Here is a 25,107-nt window from a genome sequence, read left to right on the forward strand (position 1 = left end):
TGGCGGCGGAGTGGTGACTCATGGGCGCACATGCATGGTGGCGAAGTCTTGATCTTCGGCACTGCGCATGCATGGAAGCGGAGACTTGATCTCCGGTGGCGCGTATGCATGGTAGCAGAATCTTGATCCTCCGCAGTGCCCTTGCATGGCGGCGGAGTGGTGACTCGCGGGCGCGCATGCATGGCGGTGAAGTCTTCTGCGCAAAACCAAAGGCATGGAGTTGTCTTCCGACCCGCATGGTGGGTTTTTGCGGACGCGCATGCATAGCGGTGGAGTCTTCTGCGCCAAAGGCATGGAGTCGTCTTCCAACCCACATGTTGGTTTCCGCGGGATCGCATGCATGGCGGCGGAGTGATGACTCGCGGGCGCGCATGCACGGCGTCGGGAGTCTTGTTCGCTAGATCTATAACCTAGATCTAGATCTGTAAACCAGATCTAGATAAATCTGAAGCTCGGAGTGGAGAGAATTTAAAACCATCATAGATCCGGAGGCTTGACCGTCCAAATCAGGTAGTTTCTTTTTTGGATCTACAAATCTTTTTCAGCTTCATTTTTGCACAGATTTGGAAGCATCTTTTAGATCTATGGATCTTTTTGAGCTTTAATAGAACAAATCTTGAAGCATTTTTCTGTAAACTTCCAGATCTGGATTTTTCTTGGATGAACAGATCTGAGAACCGAGACGAAAATCGAAGGGTAGCTCGTTGCCGTCCCACGGATGGCGCCAATGTAGAAACATGAAATGAATCTGACCTGATCCATGACGATGTTCCCCGGTCTTCGAGATGAACGAACTACGACTCGATCTTCTTCTCCGGTAGCTTGAGATCTGCAATGGCTTTTTGGGGGTGTGGAGGTGACTGCTAAGAAATCTCGAGGATCTCTTGGTTACAGACACAAAAATGGTTATGGTGATGGCTCTTATTGAGAACAACAACCTTTAATAAGGAGGTGGAGACCTCCTTATATAGGGAGCCTCATGGCCACCATCATGGTACCCTAATGGGCCTAGCCCAGTTAGGGTTACCTCCACAAAACCCCCTCAGCCCAATAATATTGTATTAGTCCATAAAAGAAAATAAGCCAAACATAATAAATTAAGGTCGTAAGCCGGGTTTAGTACCATACCCCTACAGTTTAAGTAACAATCAAAATAGTTCTAATTTGTAATCTGTATAATGGTAATCGCCTAGGCTATTAACAGTGGATAATCATCTTAATAAATTTTTTGATGAAAATTATAAGTTTGAAAGCTTAGTATTCTTAATATACATTTTGAACCAGTGTTGTTTTTGGCTTTGAATCCACCATATGAATATTGTAACTTAATTGATTTTATATTTGGTTTTTTTTATCTACCTTGATATTTGTATATGTGTTTATATCATAACTTTATTAATATGATATATGAATTGTATATGATTCGATAATATGTGAGGTAAAATATATATTTGCAAATTAACTTTACATCAAGATTTATTATTACAAACTAGATTCTTAATATATTTTGAAATTATTTCTAGATCTTATACTAGAAATACAATTTTCTTTTGCCAAAAGAAAAGCACAAATAACTTAAGTAACGTTTGATATAAAAATTATAATGTTAAATGACTTTCTTAAAAAGAAAAGAAATGTTTTTTAAGAAAAAATATTTAAAATCTCCTATTTGATTGGTAGTGGGTTACTTAAATATTTGATGGTGATGATTTTTACTTATTCTAAAGTTTAATTTAATTAATTATGTGAGTAATAGTATATTGGGTTGGGTGCTTGTGTTGTAGTATGCCTTCATGTCCATACCCTTTTCAAAATATAAAATAGGTTGGTTTTCTATAATTAGTCGAAAGAGATAGTATGTTCTCATTGAATTTTCAACCATATAAATTTGAGTAAATATACGAATTGTATTAACCATAGAAGTAATAAATGTGAAATATATAATTGCCACGGCTATCCATATGTGAAAATTTATAATTCGGTTTAATAAGAATATAAGAATCGTAAAAGCTTTGGAAAATTTTCAGGAATAAAGTTCAATTGTAATGATATGTATAAGTCTACTTTTTCTTGGCACACAAGTATCAACCAAACATATATTTTTTTGTTTAGAAATATGAACATATATGCACATGATTTAATTTATAATATATTTTATAATGTAACTCAATAACTTGTTTGTTACAAATTAGTGGGATATTATTTTGGTATAAATATGAGGTTTATACAAATCCGTAGTAACTTTAGACGATGGTACATCTTTTATTTAAGTAAACTCAAAGTTTATGTTATGTATATATATTCCATAAATATGATATTTCTTGAGTAAACTTAGTTTATTTTCAAGTATGTGTATGATTCATTAGTAACATTATTTATGGCGCTGAATTTTACTAAAATAAACATATGACTCAATTAACGCAGTGGTGATCACTTGGTATTGACATATGTATCTTTGTAATATATGTTATTGTTTTGATTGCTAATTATTGTTGATTTAATAAATACTTACACTTATTTTGTTATAGAATTCTTTTGTATGATTATCGTATTATTAACTATAATGTTATTGCATAGAGCTTTATTATTACTCGTTTTGTTTGGTGAAATTATAGTGCATATTATAATCATAATTTCTTGTATTGCATAATTTGTCCTTTTGATATATGTTGTTTTCAAGATGTTATACTTTATTAAATGAGCATCGAAAAAATAAAGTTGCATTTACTACCACTATCATGAAGTATTATAATCATATTTGGATTATAGTAAAAGATCCACTTGTTTACATATGAAGTGGCATTCTTCATAAATCTCATTATTGAATGTTATACAATATTAACATGATCAATCTTATATTATCCGTTCATGTAATTACTTCTCAATACTTATTATATAAAGAGAAGATTAATTATGAGAAAAAACCGGATAAGACTATTTTTCATTTGTCAAACCTCATATATGCTCCTGAAGTAGCATATCATTAAATCGTATGAAACATTTGAGGTGATTTAGTATCAGTGTTCGAGAAACTTAATTATGAATAAATACCATTCCCTGAAGTGAATGTGATTTTGTATAGATCGATGCGACCATGGACATGGATCGGCCATTTATAATTATGGTCATGATAATAATGAGATCGACCACTACAAGTGGCAAAGTTATTGATCCTATATGAGATGAAATTTGTAGAAATAACAAAGTGAAATAACATGATCACTTGAAACGATAATACAATGTTATCTCATAGTCATAGTCTTTCATTAAAGAAGCATAATACATATACGATCATAAACTTGAAGTTTATGGATCATGATTATCTAATGGCACGGCCGGTTAGACCACACCGAGTCAATGATGTGAAATTTGTTAAGGAACCAAAAGATTCTTCATAATAATTATACATGTAATATAGCTCTCTAGGGAAATCATTTATTTACCAACTGAATGAGGGTGTGAATCCTAGATGTTATGGAATTGAGAAAATGATACACATATCCTAACATGATACCATTTAGTGTTTTCAAAATCGATGCATTGTCTAAATGGTTATCAAGATCGCAACTTGAAGTTTGCATGATCTATGGCTTATCTAATAAGATAGCAAGCATATTATTCCATATTGATGTATTTACATTCGGTTATAATTTGATTCCCAAGTTAATAATGATCATTGGAATAAGTGTTGAACTTCATAACGTATTATGTTCTTACATAAATTGTTTTGTTAAAGACGATTACCCAACGTCTATAATTTGTTGCAAATACAATATCACAAGAACAAAGGTTCATGTTTGAATTTGAGTACATATGATTTTACATGTCTTAGAAACTAATTCACATCAAGCCAACAAGTTATAATACTTCCTCCCCATTATAATTGGTTTTTGGTCAGTAACCAAGCAATTCTCATCTAATATTTCGTCTGTGTTATATACTTAAATTAATCCACCATAAAACACAAAGATGAGGTCACAAAGGAAGTTGGGAATTTATGTCGGTATTAAATATTATTTATGATTATATACTTAGAGCCACTAATGAGATATTTGTTTATGGCTCATTAGTTTTCACTTTAGTGAATCAACATTCTCAACATTAGGGGGAGATATAAAGCAGTTGGAATGAGTTATCATTGATCCTCAAACTAAATTATATAAACTAAAAGTTCAAAGGATAATTCATGAATAAAGATTAACGAATGAATTACCGGACGATTCACTGACCAAAAGAGAATGTCTAGCTAAGACACCTATACGAACTGCTAATGCTCCAATTAATAAATGTCCCAGAAGGACAAACGCATATTGCTAATAAGTCTAATGCACACTTGTAGCGTGGTAGATTGATCGGTTCCAAATGTAAAATTTCCTCGAAAATTGGAGCAAGTAATAAAGATGGTTAAGTCGAGGTGCAGTAAAAGGTCTCTTGAAAGAGATTAGACATGATGGTTCTTGAAAAACCTCAGGTACCTGAAAACAAAGAGCTCTCAATAAATTATATTGTATCATGTCTAAAAAGATATATGGAAGCGAAATAAAGTCGACGTCACTATTCTTATATATATAATTAGCGCTTGAAATGATGATGAGGATCAAGATTTTAAATATGCTTATAAAAAATGATTGGCCAAAGCGGAAAGACGCAAACAGGGCAGAGTTGAATTCTCTAAATAACGGAAAGTTTTGGACCAACAGTCCGTACAACTAAAGTTGTAAAATGTGTTAGATACAAACGGGTATTGTATATGAGTTATGAAAATTCATCAAGTGATATAAGGCAAAATTGATGCAAGACCCATTATTAATTATGATGAGACACATTCTCCAATGGTGGAAGCAATGACTTTCCGATAACTAAACAGTCTGGTAATATAATGAGAGAATTTATATGCGTCTAATAAATATTGTTATTCAGTTGATACTGAAAGTTCATAAGAAAATCTATGAAAGATTTGAATTATCAAATCATGTAAAGTAAGTTCTCGAGAACACAATGATTGTTGTGTATAGAGTCATATTTGAATACTTTACGATTATTGAATATGTCGAACATAAATGGAACTCCTGAAGAGTTTCCTAAGGTAATTGAATACTTGAAAAGTAATTGATTATTTGCATCAACAAGCATATACATAGAAGAGAATGTACGTGATGAGTACAATATCTCAATAAACAAATAAATCATACAATATGGATTTTTGATATGTGATACAAAATGATGTGTTAATGAGAAAATTATGCAACAAAAATCCTTGAAAAGTGAATGCGTATGCATATTTGTCATAAAAAGAAGTCCATGATGGATTGGTGAATGCATGGATTTATGCTTATTACGTATGGAATAAATTATACGAATTGAGTTTGACACAAATCAAGAGATATTTTGATAAGGAGGGAGATAAGTTGGATGTCATTAGCCATACTTTTATCAAAATTTTACTCTTAAAGGTTCATATAATCACAGTTTACAGTGATGATGTATACATCATCGAGAGAAACTGCAGAACTTTTAAAAGAAGAATTTTTGAAATACCTTGACACGATGTGATTATTGCTCGACCTGCAGTTTGAGTATATGTGTATCAATCTATCAAAGTCCATCTAAAATTGTTGAGACAATTTACCAAAGACAAGATTCATTCTTTGAGTATGTTAAAGGATGTCCAACAATGCACTCTATATCATTTCCTATCATAATATGAAACATTATTGGTTCAAAAGTATCATAATTTAATGCATATACACATTAATATGTGATGCTAACTATACATGATTTTTATATCTTTTATTTATATTTATCGGCATCTGTCCAGCTAGGAGACATCAGAATGAGTTAATACATATATTACATGTATGAAATAATTGAGTTTATATCTTACTAATCCACCAAAACAAGTTTGGTTAGTCTTGTAGATACAGAGAAACACAACAGGATCATGAATACAATTGTATATGTTTACGAGATGAGGTGATAGAAGTTTTCACGTGAAGATCATGCAACATTGTTCAACTTCAAGATTCGCATGTCATGGGACCAAGACACAAATGATTGAGTACAAAAGTTACGAAGCTTTCACATAAGATTTTTACTTACTATTTTAATTGATATATAAATCAGGGGGAGACAATACACGCTGCACTCTTTTTCCCTTAGCTATGGTTTTGTCCTAATGGGTTTTTCTAGCAAGGTTTTTAATGAGACAGCATCCCGAAGCGTATGAAGTTGATAACCAAGGGGGAGTGTTATGAATAATAGTTATTATGACACCTAAAATAGATTTGGCTTATTCTCCAAGTTTTCTCATCCCTATATAATATTCTATTGTATCTCATTGTATTGTATACATCTTATTAATGAAATCTCTTTCTCTCTACATGTTCATCTCTTACTCTTTTGCTATTAGGCTAGTTTCACAACAGTTTCTTGCATCTTATTAGTTATTAATTAGTTAATTAACCATGAGTATATATTAAATTAAAGCAATGTAATGTATCATTTTTGTGTGTATATTTCTAGGTTAGTTAATTTCAAATGCATTAATTATTTATGTCGATTGTTTCGTATGGCTATATATCTGGGGTTTGTTGATTAGGCCAACATTCATTTTTGGATGTTTTAAAATGGAAAACTTCCTCATAGTTACGTGTAGATACAACATTTGATGATTCTAATTGTTGATTAAAGTAATTCAAGTGACACCAAATCTTTAGGAAGGTAAGTAAAACCAAACCAAATCGTACATGTGGTTCCCGCTATGCCTTGGTATTTTGGTAAAGGCATACCCACAGCCATACTTCTGATAAGGGATAATCAACGAATTCGCGTCTAAAACCCACATCACCGAATTTACAGCGCAATCATCCCTCGTTGATAGTAAAATGTTTGTAGTACTACTTAACAATTACTTTTATGCCTTGTAGCTACCGAAATGTGATTTCAGTAATAACTAAAACTATGAAAATTAATGAAATTCATGAAAGAAAAACAGCGAAAACCAGTTTCGGATTCAACTGTTGGACCACCACGTACATCCCTAGGATTCCCCCACGTCGCTTCAACTCGAATTAGGACAAAAGAACCTATTTAGGATTCAAACATGTTGATACCCATATTCACCCTGTGTTTAGAATGCATGCTTCATGTCCTTTAATTTCACACACATATTAAGGTATAACTACGATCTTAAAGTTGGTTTCTTGACTCGAGTTGTTACCGGTGATTGACCACTGGTTTATGTGTTGCATATTACGTGTTGTGTCTCTTGTTTGTTTGTATTTTTACCTGTTTACTTCTTGCTTGGCATCATGTTTGGTTCTATATATTCACGGCAATGATGGATCTAATAATGCGGGGTCTAATCATGAGGATATTATTAATAACCTACTTAAAAGTCAAACTCAAATAAGCAGCTTAGAATTTTGTGATTCTCTGTTCTTGCATCCTAGTGATACAATATTAATATTGTTATTGTCACTATTAAGTTGAAAGGAACAGAGAATTATATGTTTGGGCTAGCTCTATGGAGTTGGTTTTAAATGTAAAATACAAAACTGGCTTTATAAATGGTAAATCTATTAGATCTGTGTAACAAATGTTGTGTCAAAGAACCAATGGGATAGGTGTAATTATGTGTTGTCCCATCCTGGATATTGAATTCTGTATGTGAAGAGTTGTATGCTAGTCAAATTTTATCTACTATTCTAATATTTGGAGTGAATTAAGTGAAGCTTATTTTAAAATAGATGGTTTTATTGTATATAACTTACATAAACAAGTCAACTCTATTACTCAAAATGGTTATCCCATATCCATATCTGATGATTATTACAAATTGAATTCTCATGAAGCTTGCTAAATGTTTTTGGTGTGCCCCCCATTAGATTAGATCAATGAGTTTAATGATAGGATTTAACTCATGCAATTTCTAATGGGGCTTGATGACATCTATCAACCTATCAGGACTAGTCTATTGACCAAAGATCTTTTTCCTTCCATTAAGGATATCTTTGCCACTATCTCTAGTAAAGAATCTCACAAAGGTGTGGTAGCTTCTTCCAAAGACCAACCTGTTGCCTTCAATGCTAAGTTTGTGATAGAACCCGGAAATTATAATATGAGATTGATAGGTTAATCCAATTCGAGAAGGATTAGGTCTCCGATTTAGACGATTCGAGATGGCAATTCTCCAAATACAAGGTTAACAAACCCCAATATTTTTAATATATAAACATGCATATCCATAAACTAAAACATGAACACTTATATAGACCTAATTGTAGTAATTATGGAAGCGGTTACTTAGACTATTCGACTTCCTTTAGCTCTTCATCTTCCTTGAACCCTTCAGCTCCCTTGGATCCGAACGGGTTCGTATCAATACTTTCGACTCGGAAAATCGACTTGTCCTCAAGTCGGAAATTCAATAATAGCTGTGCCAAGCGATCATCCATTCAATTTGTAGCCGCACACGTTTCATAGACCTGCCTCATAGAACATGAGTATTATTGTCACCTCCATTTAGATTTGATAACCAAGCGATTAGCCATTCAGTTGTAGTTTTACCGACTTTCTGGACCCCGCAACTGTTTAGAACTGTATGAAGTTGAAGATCGGTTTCCCAATCTTTGATAATCGGTGGGGAGGAACTTATAAATGTTGTTGGGACTCGAACCCATGCGTGTTTCAACATGGCTACACGAAAAACCTGGTGAATCCAAGACTGGTCGATCTTTGGAATGATGTGATTAGGACCGAGAAATCTGGATGACAGTTTTTCAAGACATCTATAGGGCTGAATTTGTTGAAGGACCACATCTCCAACATCAAAAATAAGTTCATGATGTTTTAGGTAGGCCTGAGTTTTTATCTGATTTTGGTTTGTTTCCAAATCTTCTCTGATCTTCAATAGAATACCACCTCTTATAGTCAGCTTAGATAGATTTCTGTCATCACCAGGGCTATCGTCTGAGACTTCCTCTCCAACCAAATCTGGTATTTCTTGAGATTCCAAATTGGTATGCAACAATTTCCCGGGATCTTGAGCTTTTTCCCAATCTTCAATCTTCAACTGAACACCAAAATCATGCTCAGATCAATCTTCGTCAACGATAGCGCTGTTGTCAAGGGTTTCTTTGTTCACTGGATCTTGATTATCGCACAGGAGTGGTGTTCCAAACATCACAGATTTGATTTCTGCAACATCACCCTTCAATTGAAAGACTATGGCATCGAGCTTAGTGGCGATGGCTGCCAATTGAGCGGCGATTTGATAAGATGTTATACTACTACCATCGCTACCTTCCTTCTGGTTATACCGGGACTGCACCATCTTGTTTCCCGGCAATGGAACCAAATGACAGAACCCGGAAATTATAATATGAGATTGATAGGTTAATCCAATTCGAGAAGGATTAGGTCTCCGATTTAGTCGATTCGAGATGACAATTCTCAAAATACAAGGTTAACAAACCCCAATATTTTTAATATATAAAACATGCATATCCATAAACTAAAGCATGAACACTTATATAGACCTAATTGTAGTAATTATGGAAGCGGTTACTTAGACCATTCGACTTCCTTTAGCTCTTCATCTTCCTTGAACCCTTCAGCTCCCTTGGATCCGAACGGGTTCGTATCAGTTTGTTGACAACAAAAGGAAACAAACTAAGCAAATTCCTAAGTGCACAAGTCCTTTGAGCTAATTGGTTAGCCACCTAACTATAAGCTAGAAACCAAATGTTTTTAGAAACCAAAGTGTTTCTAATGCCTCCTCTAACTAGGAATGCCGAAAGGACATTACCAAGTCTATATCTCAACCATTTACTCCTGAGCAAGTTGGTAGAATTACGACTTATATCTCACAAAAATACTATTGGATTCTTCAACTAACATGTCAGGTAAGTGGTTTAATCCAGTGAGTTGGAATTCAATTTTCTCTGTCCGTAGAGAATTACTACAATCCAATAGTTGGATTGTTAACTATGGAGATAACCAACATATATATGCTTACGTTAACATGTTCAACTGTTTGGATGTTTTTGATCTAATGTTGTCCGTGGGACATCCTAATGGTACCAAAACAAAAATTATGAAGATTAGGAATCTATAGGTTAATAATGACATTGTTTTAAAATATATACTTGTTATACCTTAATTTTATTATTAATCTTATCTATGTAAATAGAAGGCTAAACAAAATAAAATGTACACTTTATTTATTGAATCACAATGTAGGATTTGTTACATCAGAAACTTGTGATGACTAGTAAAGAAATATGTGGTCTTTATGTGTTTAGTTCTGTTAGTGGAGACGATCAACCAATAAGTGTGCATAATAATGTTATCTCAAATCTTAATTTTGCTGAGTTGCAGCACAATAGACTTGGTCACCAATCAATCCAGTCATCTAACCCTTGTGAGATATGTTATGGCTTAACAAACTAGATTGTCATTCTCATCTGGCAACCGTAAATCCAGTGGATTAGGGGACTTAATACACATATATTTATAAGGCTATTTAAGGTGACTAATCAAGATGGGTTAGATACTGAAGAGGTAGGTCCCAGCAGAGCCCAGTTGGACCCGCAAGACTCACATTGGACAGGGACGTCTGCGCGGTTGGACCCGCAAGACTCACCTCGAAGAGAGACGTCTGCGCAGTTGAACTCGCAAAGACCAACTGGATCCGCAGGACCAACCATGATCAGAGACGCGACGTCCTTACGCGCAGTACGCAAGCTGTTCCCGCAGGAAAAGCCTCCCAATGGTGACATATTCCGCCTGTTCCCGCAGCTACGGATACTAGCCATCAGGGAAGGCTACCCGCACAACAAGGCTACACGCACAAGGCACTAACTCTCAAATAATTCAGTAATGTCACCTGAAGAAGGAATGAGCAAGCCGGGAACACTCCCGCCCAAAGCCGGGAACACTCCCGCCCAAATGAGCCAGTCCGTACTGTACCTGCCAAGGTATGGACAAAATATCTGACCAAAGCTGCGACAGCTCACTGACAACAGTACGACGGGCAGCACGCTCTAGTACTTAAAGTCACTATTAGCCGCTGCCTACTCACCAACCCCTGTCGGGGCACGTCCATAGCCTGCAGTTGGTGGAAAAGGAATAGTACACAGCCGGCCTGGTCACTATCAGCCGCTGCCTACCCACCAACCATCAGCATGGCACGTGCGTAGCCCACAGTTGGTAGAACAAGAATACTATTCAGCCGGCTGTACCTGCTTGGAAACCTACCTTCGGCTATAAATACTCCAACACCTTGGAACGGTATCATATCTTAATATCATATCTTCTCTCTAGCTATTTCTCTTAATATACACTTATATTCAAGGGCAATCTAGTCTGATTCTCACGCCGGAGGGTGGTCACAAGGAGGTACCCCCCCCCTTCTCAGTGACGAGCTCACGGTGTCTGTTTTGCAGGTCATCAGAACAACCATCTTTGCCGGAACTAACCCTCGTAGGAAACATCTATTTAACCCCCAGATTATCCGTAATCTGCCCGGGGTCGATTAGTGTTTCTTCAGATACTTTCTCACAATTGTGGATGACTTCTTTAGGGCACTTTGGATATACCTTTTAAGATCAAAAGATGAAACTTTCGACTCAATTTTCTATATTTTAATCTCATTGTTAGAGTACAAGCTAGCGACTTGCCACCTTTTGGCTATTTTGGTAATTTAAGTGTATATGAGAGAATCATCAGTGTCAAACACCTGATTTTGTTTCAAACCGTCAACTTGGTATGCTACATCATCAGATTTTAAATCAAGCAACAAAAGCCTTTATTGCTCCTCCGATGGTTATTACCTGTTTTTGTTTCAAATTGTCACCTCATCACCTACTTTTTCCTTTATTTAATCTATATGCTCTCTTTGAGTTATGTTATCTACTGTCACACCCCCATTCTAGGCCTAGGAGTATGATCAATAGTTGGTACCATATTTGTAAATAAATCAGAGTTGCGAGTTAATGCGGAAGACTTTATAAAAACATAAGGATCATATTTATAAATATTTACAATACAAAAGACGAGACGATAGTCTTGATTAATTTTACTTGTTTATAAGTTTACAAAACCACCATATTTTAATATTTACACAAAATTATCCGAGCCATCGGATTCTTGAGCTTCTTCGTCTTTCAAGCTCTATTTTTGATTACCTGCAAAATGTTATAAAATACGTCAGCAACGAATGCTGGTGAATATGCTGACGCTAAAAATATTTTCTATACTTAACTACCCCTCGAGACCACGTAAGTCTCGGCCCATCTTGGCTTAGGAATAATCAAGTTAAACAATCATCATAAACTCGAGTCTCTACACTAGGTCACCTCAGCAAAACACCGCAGCGTTTCGACGTACTTAGGTACCATAAATATACACAAGGTCATTCTCACTCGGACATACTTTGGTCCGGCCCATCGTGGCTAGAGGTCGTGACCAGGCGTGGTGCGATGTGCCCACCGCATACCACATATGTAAGGATCCAGACAAACGTATACCACAGCCTGAGGGCTAGGTTTATACTCTTATTTACAATGGTTTTAGAGACACGTAGGCTCATGTAAAGTTTTACACATAACACGTTTGTTTGTTTAAAAACAAGTTTGTAAAAGTGGGGCGTATTCACCTTTCAAATGGGATCGGCTTCAAACACCGTCCGTTGAGTCTTTCTCGCTATCTCGCACCTATAGTACGAGTATAACTTTCATTAGTCGGATACATGATCCGGCTTAAGACCTTTAGTCTTATTTATCTCGATGAACCTTTAGTTCAATATTTCTTTTTACTTTAAAACCTTTAGTTAAAAAGTAATCTTTAAAAACCTTTAGTTTATTTATAAAAACCCGACGTTTCTTCTTCTTTAAGAAACGTATTCTTTTCTTTATTATCTAAGTATACTCATTATACTTAAATAATATATTTATAACAAGGAATATTTATACATATATATATATACTCATATATATATATATTATTTTTCTTTCTTTATTTTCTTTGTTATTCATTTCTTTGTTTATCGAGAATAATATTGACTCGGGGTATTAAGCCTTTATAATATTTTATTATTATTTTGGTCGGGCATTATGCCTACCTTGATTGGCGTAAAAAAATACTCTTCACACTTGGGCAGCACTTCGACGCCGCTCAATCAACACTCCTTTCTTGTAAACTCTTGCTCCTCACTTGGCACGCTTTTCGAGATGCCAACACTTCTCGGCACGTACTTCGAGGTAAACTTCGGGACGTCGGGGCAGCACTTCCTCCTTACTTGGAACGTCGTCGGTAGGTGGTACGTATATCGAGGTAATGGGCACGGAAAACGAGGTAACGGGGTACGTTTAACGAGGTGGATTAATGGCACGTTTCCCAATGTGTAGAGAGAGGTTAGAGAGATAGTGGTATGAGAGATTTGGTGTAAGAATGGCATGAACCCGTAGCTGCTATTTATAGGGCTGAAATTGGGTCCCATCGCGGTACGCGATGGGTTCCCTGGCTGGCCCGTCGCGTACCGCGACGTAGTCCTGCCCAGTTATACCCTAGACCTGCCACGTGGCGACACGTGGCGGACGTGTTGCCACGTGGCGGCAGACGTTGCCACCGTGTGCCACGTGGCACACGTGTCAATATCTGTCAGACAACCCATCGCGGTACGCGATGGGTGTCTTTCTTGACCTGTCGCGTAGCGCGATGGGTCAAGAAATCAGAATTTTTAATTTTGGCCCCTGAAGTTTAGAAATTGGCAGAATTGGTCCCTTGACTTTGAAAATTGACATTTTTGGCCCGATATTTACGTGATGTTACATCTACAAAGGGTACAACGAAAAAATAGATTGTAAAAATATAATATAATGCATAGCATAATATAACACAACAATGAGTTAACACGTATTGAAGAAAAAAGACATAATGTCGAGAAAGAAAAACACATTGGCGAAAATAAACAAAAAACACAATGATTAATAAAAAGAGACAATGATCTGAAAAAAAAAAACCTAAAATTTACAAGCTAGGAATCGAAAAACGAAGACTTAAAATCTAATATCGAAGAGTTCGACGAGACGGTTCTATTGTTGCTAGTTTGAGTTCAATCGGAATCCGTTTAATACACTTCCTACGACTTCTCATTTTTAGAAGACTATGCATTTTTACCTAACCTTCTTTTATTAGTAATTTGAATATGGCCCATCTCAAGTGTTTGTTGTTTGTGTTTACAAACTTTTGGAAGAACTTGATACTACTCCAATGAAGGAGTGGTTTGTAAGAAGTGTTTGTAAATTCAAACATGTGCCACATCACCCATTGAAGATGCTCATGATTATTTTTATTGATTAAAATCAGTAGCACGACGATTTTAGGTAAACCGATTATAAAGAAATAACATATATGGCACAAGTTTAATAAATAAGAAGTAGTGGAAGTTTCATGGCCAATTGGCCACATATATATAAATTACCAACACCACACTATATTTATCAAATCCTGAATCAAACTTCATTGTCGCCGGATCAATGTTCAACTTTCGTTTAATCCTTTTAGCATCATTAGTGCTAACTTCCGTGGTCCATGGAACCACACTACCATCCTTAATCAAATCAACATGTTCTGCCACCTTATACCCACAACTTTGCTATACCACATTCTCCACCACCATACTTTCCACCAATTCAACTAAAAAAGACTTGATCCAAATCACCATCAATAGAGCTAAACACACCATCCAAACCAATCTCCAAACCATAAGCCACATACTCACAACCGATGTTACTCTCACCAAACGCACCAAAATCGCTCTCGGTACCTGCCTAGAGCTAGGATCTGAAACCATAAGACGAATCGACATGGTGATCCAAGGCCTCAAGGAGTATCCAAACAAGAAACCTATACGCCAGCATGCTAACAATCTTAAAACCTTCATGAGTACCACTATCACCAACAAGGAAACTTGTTTGGATGGCTTATCGCACGAGACACCCTCCTGGCTGTTACGCAAGTTAGTTATTAAAAAACAGGACAAAGGAGGAAAGATGTGTAGCAATGTACTAGCTATGATTAAGAACATGACGGACTCGGATATTGTAGACCAGGAGGAGGTTAATATTAAAATGTTAGGATGATGAGAATATAGTGATGTGGCTCGAGTGGTTGTCTGCTGGAGACAGGAAGTTGTTGCAGTCGGGGACAGAAACGGTAAACGGGACTGTGGCGGCTGATGGTAGTGGAGACTATACGACTGTGGCGGCTGCTGTGGCTGATGCACCGTCGAGAAGTGGAACAAGGTATGTGATAAAAATAAAGGCGGGTGTGTATAGGGAGAATGTTAATATTCCAAGCAGCAAAACAAACTTGATGTTTATCGGGGACGGAAGGAAGAACACGATTATTACCGCAAACGAGAGCGTTGCAGGCGGTAACGATACCTTCAACTCAGCTACCGTAGGTCAGTAATTTGTTCATTTGCAAAAACATATAAATAAAAACATAATCCTCTAGCTTAGGACCATTTTCATTTTAAATGTAACCAAATTAAATTGACTAGATCACTTGCCTTGATTACGAGAAACCAAACTTATTGCAAGGTGTGGAATCTTTGTGCTTCAATTTAAAAAAAAATCACATGTCACAACGTATTATTTGCCCAAGATCAACAGATTATATTATTATTTATGCCAGGTACCTGTCAAATATTTACATATACAAAGATTGAACGTGACAATAAAAAATTTATTATATTAATATGGATTAATAATGTATCAAGTAAATCACAGAGTGAATCAATATGTATAATATTACTATACGATCTCTATCATTATTTTATTTTAGTTTCAAATATTGGTTAAATCTTATTAATATATATAGAAATGATTATCATGGAAGAAACTATTAACTGTTATCTTTGATAAATATAAGTTCAAATCATTATACTTGTTTGTGCCTGTTGCAATCTTAATGGCGTATCAATCGTTCTGTATGAACATGTGATCATGATCGATGTAGCTGCGGTGGGTGATGGATTCTTGGCACGGGACATCACATTTCAAAATACAGCAGGGCCGTCAAGGCACCAAGCCGTGACGCTGCGTGTTGGATCTGATTTCTCAGCATTCTATAAATGTGGTATGCTAGCCTACCAAGACACCCTTTACGTTCACTCCAATCGCCAGTTTTACTACGACTGCATGGTAGTTGGCACGGTCGACTTCATTTTTGGCGATGCACAAGTTGTTTTACAAGAGTGTGACATCCAGGCTCGTCGCCCGAACCCCAAGCAAAAGAATATGGTCACAGCTCAAGGGCGAACTGATCCTAACCAAAACACGGGCATCGTTATTCAAAAGTGTAGAATAAATGCAACTTCTGACTTACAACCTGTTCAAGACGATTTTCCAACGTATCTTGGAAGGCCATGGAAGGAGTATTCGAGAACAGTGGTGATGCAATCATCTATTAGTGATGTGATCGACCCTGCGGGATGGTACCCGTGGGATGGGGAATTTGCACTTGACACGTATTACCGAGAGTATCAGAATACAGGGCCTGGGACTGACACGTCGAAAAGGGTGACATGGAAAGGGTGGGGTGTGATTACTAGTACCGCGGAGGCTGAGAGTTTTACTCCTGGAAGCTTCATTGACGGAGGTAGTTGGTTGCAATCTACAGGTTTCCCTTTCTCGCTTGGTTTATAATGCTAATGTTGATTGATGCTATAGCATCATGACCTTGTGATAGTACGTAATAATTTTTTCTGAAAAGTGCCAATGTGCCATTGAGCTTCATTTGTTTGGAATGTCTCATTTTCATATTTTAAATTATGTTATTTTATTTTCAGGGGGAATGCCAATATTTAGAAAGAAAAAAACTAAACAATTCATTTAAAAGTAAAATTTGGTCTGAATATTTAAAAAATGTAAACATACAAACTGACGAACATGTTAGTATTAATCTTATTTTTAGAGTAAATAGCCTTCATCATTTACCCTCGCAACTACTCTACTCTAGTATTGACTACATGAAAATGTTTTTAAAATGATAATTGAAGCGAATAATGATTTATAAGGCCAAAAGAAACAAAACAATTAATTGTAGGCAATAATCATAAAACTCATATGATCATATTTGGATTAGTAGCTGTAACATCCCAATTTTTCGTTCGGATAATAATAATAATAATAATAATAATAAATATGATAGGATAAGTAGGCTTTTAGATGGACTTAATTATGGACCAAAAGGGAAAGATGGGCCGTAGGTTCATGGGCTTAAAGAAGTATAAATACCCCTTAAACCCTAATCCTTTCCATTATTATCAATCTCTACACCATAGCCTACACCTTAGAAAACACACACAACACCGTCTTACAATTCGAACCAAGATCCAAAGGCGAGAACCCGAGCTTGTTGGTGCTAGATCGTCGTGACGAACCAAAGCAACATCAAAGACCAGCTCGTGTTCGTAGTTCGACTCGTTTACGGTACGTTTATATCGAGAACTTGTTCGTTTAGGTTTGGATAGTCTAGAAATGATAGATCTGTGTTTGTATGGTAAAAACGAATCCAACAAAGCTAAACTTACTGAAAATGGTTAAGATTTGATGGGTTAATCGATTGATAAACGAACCCGTAACCCTTATGCCTAAATCGCACCCTTAAAACACGAAAGTTTGGCTGATTTGATGGTTAGGGTTTGTAGGCGCTGGTCAGACGATTCCATTGATACCAAAATCGTGAGATTTGGTTAAGAAACGAAGGTTTAATTGCAGATCTAAGATCTGTTGACTAATCTGTGTTCTTGACGATTTTGACTTTGACCCTTGAGTCAAAGTCCGGATAAGAACTATTGGTGATTCGTTATGGGTGATTCTTTAGCTAGTTCGTTATGGGAGCTTAGCGAATCAGAGGGTGATTCTTTAGCTAGTTCGTTATGGGAGCTTAGCGAATCAGAGGGTGATTCTTTAGCTGATTCGCATAAGGAAGCCTAACGAACTAGGCTTGATTCTTTATCCGATTCGTTAAGGAAAAGGGTAACGAATTACCCTTGATTCGTTAAAACCATCTGTTAACAGAGATAACGAATTAGAAAGTCCAATTCGCTAAGACCAGAGTAACGAATTAGAAGCTTAATAGAATGACAGAATGGTCCCTGGACTTAGAAAAGAATGATTTAAATTACATATTAGCCCTTGGACTTTGATAAATTATGAAAGATACCTTTAAAAGGTTAACGAGTAACGTTTAACTAACCGGTAATGATTCAATGAAGTAAAACCGGCTTAGACGCGTAAGACTGATTAAGTAGCAATGAGAGTGTCTAGAGTAGTATTTGATATTCAATTATTAAACAGTTAGACGCGCACAGCTCGAGAAGGAGTAACCGTTAACAGAAGAAGTAGCTGAGATCAGGTGAGTTTCTAGCCTCATTTCCTTGTTATGTTTTCGGGGCTGTGTGCATACTCGATGTGATCAGTTAATACACTTATCCTAAGTGATAAGTGTATGCCCTATGTGATATATGTGTACGGTATGAATGATTGCTTGTCGGTACGTGTACGATCTTCGGATACTGCATGTACCGTTAGGTTATAAATAATGATATGCATATTTTATGAAATGCAGGGATGATTACTTGTCGATACGTGAACGATCTTCGGATATTGCATGTATTGCCAAGGATAGCTATGATTGTCTCCTTATATGGATATTAAGTGATAACTTATATACAGAGTTCCCTATACGGATAATATACAGAGTGTTCCTTTAATGGAAAGCATAGTGTTCCTTTAATGGAAAGCCCTGTGTTCCTTTGATGGAAAGCATAGTGTTCCTTTAATAGAAAGCATAGTGTTCCTTCTATGGAAGTATATAGGATGTTCCTTCTATGGAGAATATACATATAGAGTGTCCTTCTATGGAGAATATAAATAGTAGGGAAATAGTAATAGTTCTTTTAATAGATATTATGTGACGTCCTCTTATGGATAATTATACAAGGTTAAGATATGTATGTATGTAATATATGTGTATGTATTGTATGTCGCCTGATTAACTAGAACTCACTCAGCGTAGCTGACTTTTAGTATACACGCAGGTGAATATGATTAAAGAGCTAGCATGAGGTTGGCACATGGCATGGATCGAACGGCTGGCATTTGAAGGTGGAAGAAATGATGTTTTAATGTGATGATTTATGTTATGGTTTTAAAGAAAAGATTAAATGTTTTGTAATAAACAGTTACATTTTTATATTCCGCGAAAGTTTTAACAAACTCTGATTTATAGAACTGTGTTTATGAGTAAATCCGACGCTAAAGTAGGGCTACCGGTAACGGGGCCTTACAGTAGCCTACACACTGATCAACAAGACTATTTCATCTGATAATACAACCACAGAACACACTAGTATGAAGTATCTTTGCTCAGTTGTATGTATGCCTACTACTAAGTCTGTAGTAACCATCTTACGACCTTTCATCCGTAAAAAAATGTATAGATTGAATCCAACTATAAGCGCACTTATGAGATATTGGTGATAGATAAGCTTCAAATCTTCAATAGTATCGTCAATAGCTTTAAGAAAAATGCGATCTTGATGCCAAAATCCATGAAAAAAAGATATAGAACGGTGTAGAATGTAGCGGAAATCACATATCTGGTCTTCTTTGCTTCTAAATTTCTCGATATAAACCCAAAATGATCCGAAAATATAAAAAAGTTTGATCTAGCAATGATACGGATCAATCCGTCTTGTAGATTTGCACACTTAAAAGGTTGAACCATAAAGAGTATGAATCTAGTAAAGATAAAACAACATTGAGTGTGTGAAAATATGATTGTATTCAAGAGTGCTTTGGAGTCTTGACAAGACATGACTATTATAGTTTAGGCCGCATAGTTTCATAATAGGCCCCCCATAAGCTGCCAATAAGAACAACAAACTAATACAAACCGACACGTCATCATCACATCAAATTCCAAACTTTTTTAAAAAATCCTCACTCTCTTCCACAACAACAAACCTTTACAAACCTATTATAAACATATTAAATATGTACATATATGTATATGTATATGTATATGTACATATAGTATGTGTGTGTATAAAAGATGTGGGACCCACACTACATGTTTCTTGCAGTTTGAAGAAGGCAATGGTTATTCACATACCTTTTTTGAATATTCACACACCCTCTTAACACACATATTATCTCTATATACACCCTATAAAGGGTGTATGAATAACACATCCCAAACTTGCCACAAACTTCAAAGCTCTATAATGATTAATTTTAAGTCTCCTCAAGTTTGCTTGTGTCACATAGACTCAAACTTTAAGATATGTAGCACATTGTAGATGCTCTAAGTCGACTTTAAATATTTAAAGGTAAACAACCAAATAAATGTTTCTATTGTTACATAAGCCTACTAGAATTAGCTTTACAATAAGTTGTGTACGCATGTGTATGGTAATATGCTAATTAACTTCGGTTATATTAGGGTTAGGGTTGTGCAACGGTTCAGAACCGCGAGAACCGAACCGGAACCGAAAATGAGTGAAAAATAAAACCGGAACCTATTATAGTAAACCCAGTTCGGTTCCAGAACCGCCAAAACCGGTTCTTGCTAAGCGGTTCTGGCTAGAACCGGTTCGATCATTTATTTATCAAATGAGTTATGCAAATTTTGCAAATTGCAAAACAAGTTTATACAATTGTATGTCTTCTTTCACGGTAAAACTAATTTAGATTACAACATGAACATCCGCTTTTAAAACCTAAGTGTTGAAGTTAAATAAATCATTAGCAACGATAGATTAATGGAAGATCATCGCTTAAATCAAAATTAATCATGGTTGCTAGTTCTTGAACGTAAAGAAAGAAGATTTGAATTATAAAATGATTGAATGGATGCTGGTTAAAAAGTTACTCTATAAAAAATGGGGATTGGTAAATTTATTTAAAACGTTTTGAATATTCCGGTTCTTCGGTTCCAAGTCTAGAACCACCGGTTTTACCCGGAACCGAACCGGGAACCATTTAATGCAAATTCTGAGAACCGAGAACCGAACCGGTACACACATTAGCGGTTCTGAGGCACCGGTTCGGTTCCGGTTCTGACGGTTCCAAACCATTTTTTGCTCACCCCTAATTAGGATAGTTATTTTGAATCATTGTATATGCCTTGTGTAAGCATCGCGATGTTCAATATGTATTTATTCATGTAATTTTCTGGCCTTAAAAACTAATTAACAATTCACACAATAAAATAACATAACTTATATTATAAAACGATGCAACATGAACAAATTAAGCTCCATGGCTTTTATTAAGAACTATTACAAAATATTACAAGTCACCATGCAACAATAGTAGCAGTAGCAGCAGCAGCAACAACATTACAAATCAAGCGAGAAAGGGAAGCCAGTAGACTGCAACCAACTACCTCCTTCAATGAAGCTTCCAGGAGTAAAACTCTCGGCCTCCGCGGTACTAGTAATCACGCCCCACCCTTTCCATGTCACTCTCTTAGACGTGTCAGCCCCAGGCCCTGTATTTTGATACTCTCGATAATACAATGTGTCAAGTGCAAAATCCCCATTCCACGGGTACCATCCAGCAGGGTCGATCACATCACTAATGGATGACTGCATCACCACTGTTCTTGAATACTCCTTCCAAGGCCTTCCAAGATACGTTGGAAAATCGGCTTGAACAGGTTGTAGGTCAGAAGTTGCACTTATTCTACACTTTTGAATTACAATGCCCGTGTTTTGGTTAGGATCGGTTCGTCCTTGAGCTGTGACCATATTCTTTTGATTGGGGTCGGGGCGGCGAGCCTGGATGTCACAGTCTTGAAAGACAACTGCTGCATTGCCAAAAATGAAGTCGACCGTGCCAGCCACCATGCATTCGTAGTAAAACTGGCGATTGGAGTGAACGTAAAGGGTGTCTTGGTAGGCTAGCATCCCACATCTATAAAATGCTGAGAAATCAGATCCAACACGCAGTGCCACGGCTTGGTGCCCTGACGGCCCTGCTGAATTTTGAAATGTGATGTCCCGTGCCAAGAATCCATTTCCCACCGCGGCTACAAGCATCATACATCAAAGAAAATGATTGATACACCATTCGAATTGCAAAGAAGACAATGCTACATGTATGTTTGTACATATTAATTAATTGTTTGTTAAATTTTAAAAAGTGAAAAGGGTACGTTGGAAGTACTCTTTAGAAACAGGACCATATGCCGGCCAACTAAACCGGTACATGTCGTTGGCTTGCTTAGGAGATAATAACACTATTACAGGATCGAACCGACATTTTGCAAAACATTGATGGGAATTAGTAGGGTAAAGTGGTTTTGCTTTATAGTATTGTATTAGTTTTTTTTTGGTGAAAGTAGTTTTATTTTGAAGAAAGCGAAAATATTGAAATTGAGTGAGATACTGAGATGATTGGAAATTAAAGTATAGGGCCAAAAGATCCGAAAGAGGGCCTTTTCTTTTTCTCATCTTAAATTTTATTATATGACGTCACAAAAATATATTATTATAATGTACGGCAAAGAATAAATAAATGTATTGCGTGGAGCACTACTTTACTACTTTATTATTTTTTAAATTCGACAGTTTGAATTTATATTATAGATTCTCTGCTGGATCTTTTTAATGCACATTATTTATCCAGGTTATTGTATATTTTTTTAACCTCCCATTCTCCCAACATGTTCCGTCTTTTATATGAAATAATTAAGAAGAAAGCTGATAACCTGGCTAATGTAAAAATATTCTCTTGAAGTTGGCAATATATTGTTGAGACATAACCTAACATGTGATTATTTCTGATTTGAACCACAAAGATTCCGTAGTGGTTTGTTTACGGTCAATGAGTCAACAAAGTCGGAGTTGCCTTACGACTAAACTACTTTAGACTTCAATTGCAATAATTTTCGTAATTCAAATTTGTAGATTACCATCTTTTGAGAAAAATTGAGGCAGAAACGTGTCAAGTTAAGATGTTAATTTTGGTTGTATTATTCAATGAAAAGAGGATTTCTTTTTGGGAACATAAGAAAATATCCATTTTAACCACTAGATAAATATAACCTTTTGAAATTAAAAAAAATAGCTATATATATAATTTTTTGGTTTCATTAATTTAAAAAAAAAATTATAATGCTTACATCAAAACAGAAGGCAAAATTCTTCTGCGTTAAAATGAAATCTCCTGTACCACTTTCGAATTTCATGTGTTACGTTTTAACTCTAAAGAAAAAATAGACTTTCTGCGCCTTTTTAAAGCTACTGTCTCAAAAGATCAAATACTTTGTGCCAGTTTGAAATATGTTGATTTAGATTGAGATTCGTGGCCCCAAAATACATTGACTAGACACCTAAGTCAAAACAAAGTTAAATACAATTTTGTTAGTTTTCTCGATTATAATCTACATTTTCTGATTTTAGTCTAAAACGTGTGAAATCCTAAAAGAAATCAGCAAACTTTGATTCATTACTGGATCAGTTAAATAAACGAACACTTCACTAACCTACGGTTGCAGATTTGAAGGTGGTGTTCCCGGCCGCAACGCTCTCGTTCGCGGTAATAATCGTGTTACTCCTTCCGTCCCCGATAAACATCAAGTTTGTTTTGCTACTTGGAATGTTAACATTCTCCCTATACACACCCGCCTTTATTTTTATCACATACCTTGTTCCACTTTTCTTCGGTGCAGCCTCCACCGCAGCCGCCACAGTCGTATAGTCCCCACTACCATCAGCCGCCACAGTCACGTTCACCGTTTCTGTACCCGACTGCAACAACTTCCTGTCTCCAGCAGACAACCACTCAGGCCACATCACTATATTCTCATCATCCTTAAACATTTTAATATTAACATCCTCTTGGTCTACCATATCCTTATCCGTCATGCTCTTAATCATAGCTAGTACATTGCTACACATCTTTCCTCCTTTGTCCTGTTTTTTAATAACTAATTTGCGTAACAGCCAGGAGGGTGTCTCGTGCGATAAACCGTCCAAACAAGTTTCCTTGTTGGTGATAGTGGTACTCATGAGGGTTATAAGATCGTTAGCATGTTGGCGTATAGGTTTTTTATTTGGATACGCCTTAAGGTCGTCGATCACCGTGTCGATTCGTCTAATGGTTTCGGATCCTAGCTCTAAGCAGTCATGGAGTGCGAGTTTGGTGCGTTTGGTGAGTGTGGCATCGGTTGGGAGTAGGTGGTTTATGGTTTGGAGATTGGTTTGGATGGTGTGTTTAGCTTTATTGATGGTGATTTGGATCAAGTCTTTTTTAGTTGAAGTGGTGGAAATTGGGGTGGTGGAAAAGGTGGAGTGGCAAAGTTGTGGGTATAAGGTGGTGGAACATGTGGATTTGATTAAGGATGGTAGTGTGGTTCCATGAACAACGGAGGTTAGCAATAATGATGCTAAAAGGATTAGGCGAAAGTTGAACATTCCGGCAACAATAAAGTTGTTTGATTTTGGATTTGATAAAAGTAGTGTGGTGTTGATGAGTTAAAGTGTGGTGTTTATATATTGACATATATGTATGGCCTTGGGCCGTCCACTTTTTCCTACTTATTAAACGTGTCATATATATAATCATCATGTCAATTAAATAATTTTTGTAACTAGTACTTTTAACAATGAGATAAGATTTGATACTTTTTAATTTACTTACACTCATTTTTAGTTCTCTAGAAATTGTGTTCAAAATTTAAACGTTTGAAAAACCGGATTCCCTAACATCCTGTTCTTGAGTTTTTTTAAAGTATGAAAATGAAAGGAAAACTAAGGATAATTAAAAAATGGGTGTTCTTGAGTTTTTTTATGATGGAAATGAAAGGAGTAGGAGGAGTTAGGAGGGATTAAATTGATGTTTTTTCTTAATAAATTATTCTCCCAAAAATGGGATGATTACTAAGGATAAGTTTTTTCCTAATAAGTTATCCTTTCTTTTCCTCCAATTTCCTTCCAACTCAAGAACACACCTGTTAAAAAAATTTCCTTCCCTTCCCTTTCTTATCCTTCCCTCTCCTTTCCTTAATTAAAAAACTCAAGAA

At 36.1% G+C, this 25,107-nt stretch overlaps 1 protein-coding gene and 1 pseudogene across 1 annotated transcript; one reads left to right on the forward strand and one right to left on the reverse strand.

Moving 5' to 3' along the window:
• Positions 1-14,470: 14,470 nt before the first annotated feature.
• On the forward strand, positions 14,471-16,719 carry LOC143554030 (pectinesterase-like; annotated as a pseudogene).
• Positions 16,720-21,369: 4,650 nt separating this feature from the next.
• LOC143555621 (pectinesterase-like) lies at positions 21,370-24,628 on the reverse strand. Its single transcript, XM_077045145.1, has 2 exons — positions 23,569-24,628; positions 21,370-22,110 (listed from the first exon to the last, which is right to left on the reverse strand). Exons 1-2 carry the CDS (start codon positions 24,497-24,499, stop codon positions 21,419-21,421), a joined length of 1,623 nt encoding a protein of 540 aa, XP_076901260.1. The 5' UTR covers positions 24,500-24,628; the 3' UTR covers positions 21,370-21,418.
• Positions 24,629-25,107: the final 479 nt, after the last annotated feature.

The sequence above is a fragment of the Bidens hawaiensis genome, unplaced genomic scaffold (assembly GCF_021521415.1).
Source record: "Bidens hawaiensis isolate Kalapana, Puna unplaced genomic scaffold, B.hawaiensis_p1.1 tig00001032_1, whole genome shotgun sequence".
Taxonomy (NCBI): domain Eukaryota; kingdom Viridiplantae; phylum Streptophyta; class Magnoliopsida; order Asterales; family Asteraceae; genus Bidens; species Bidens hawaiensis.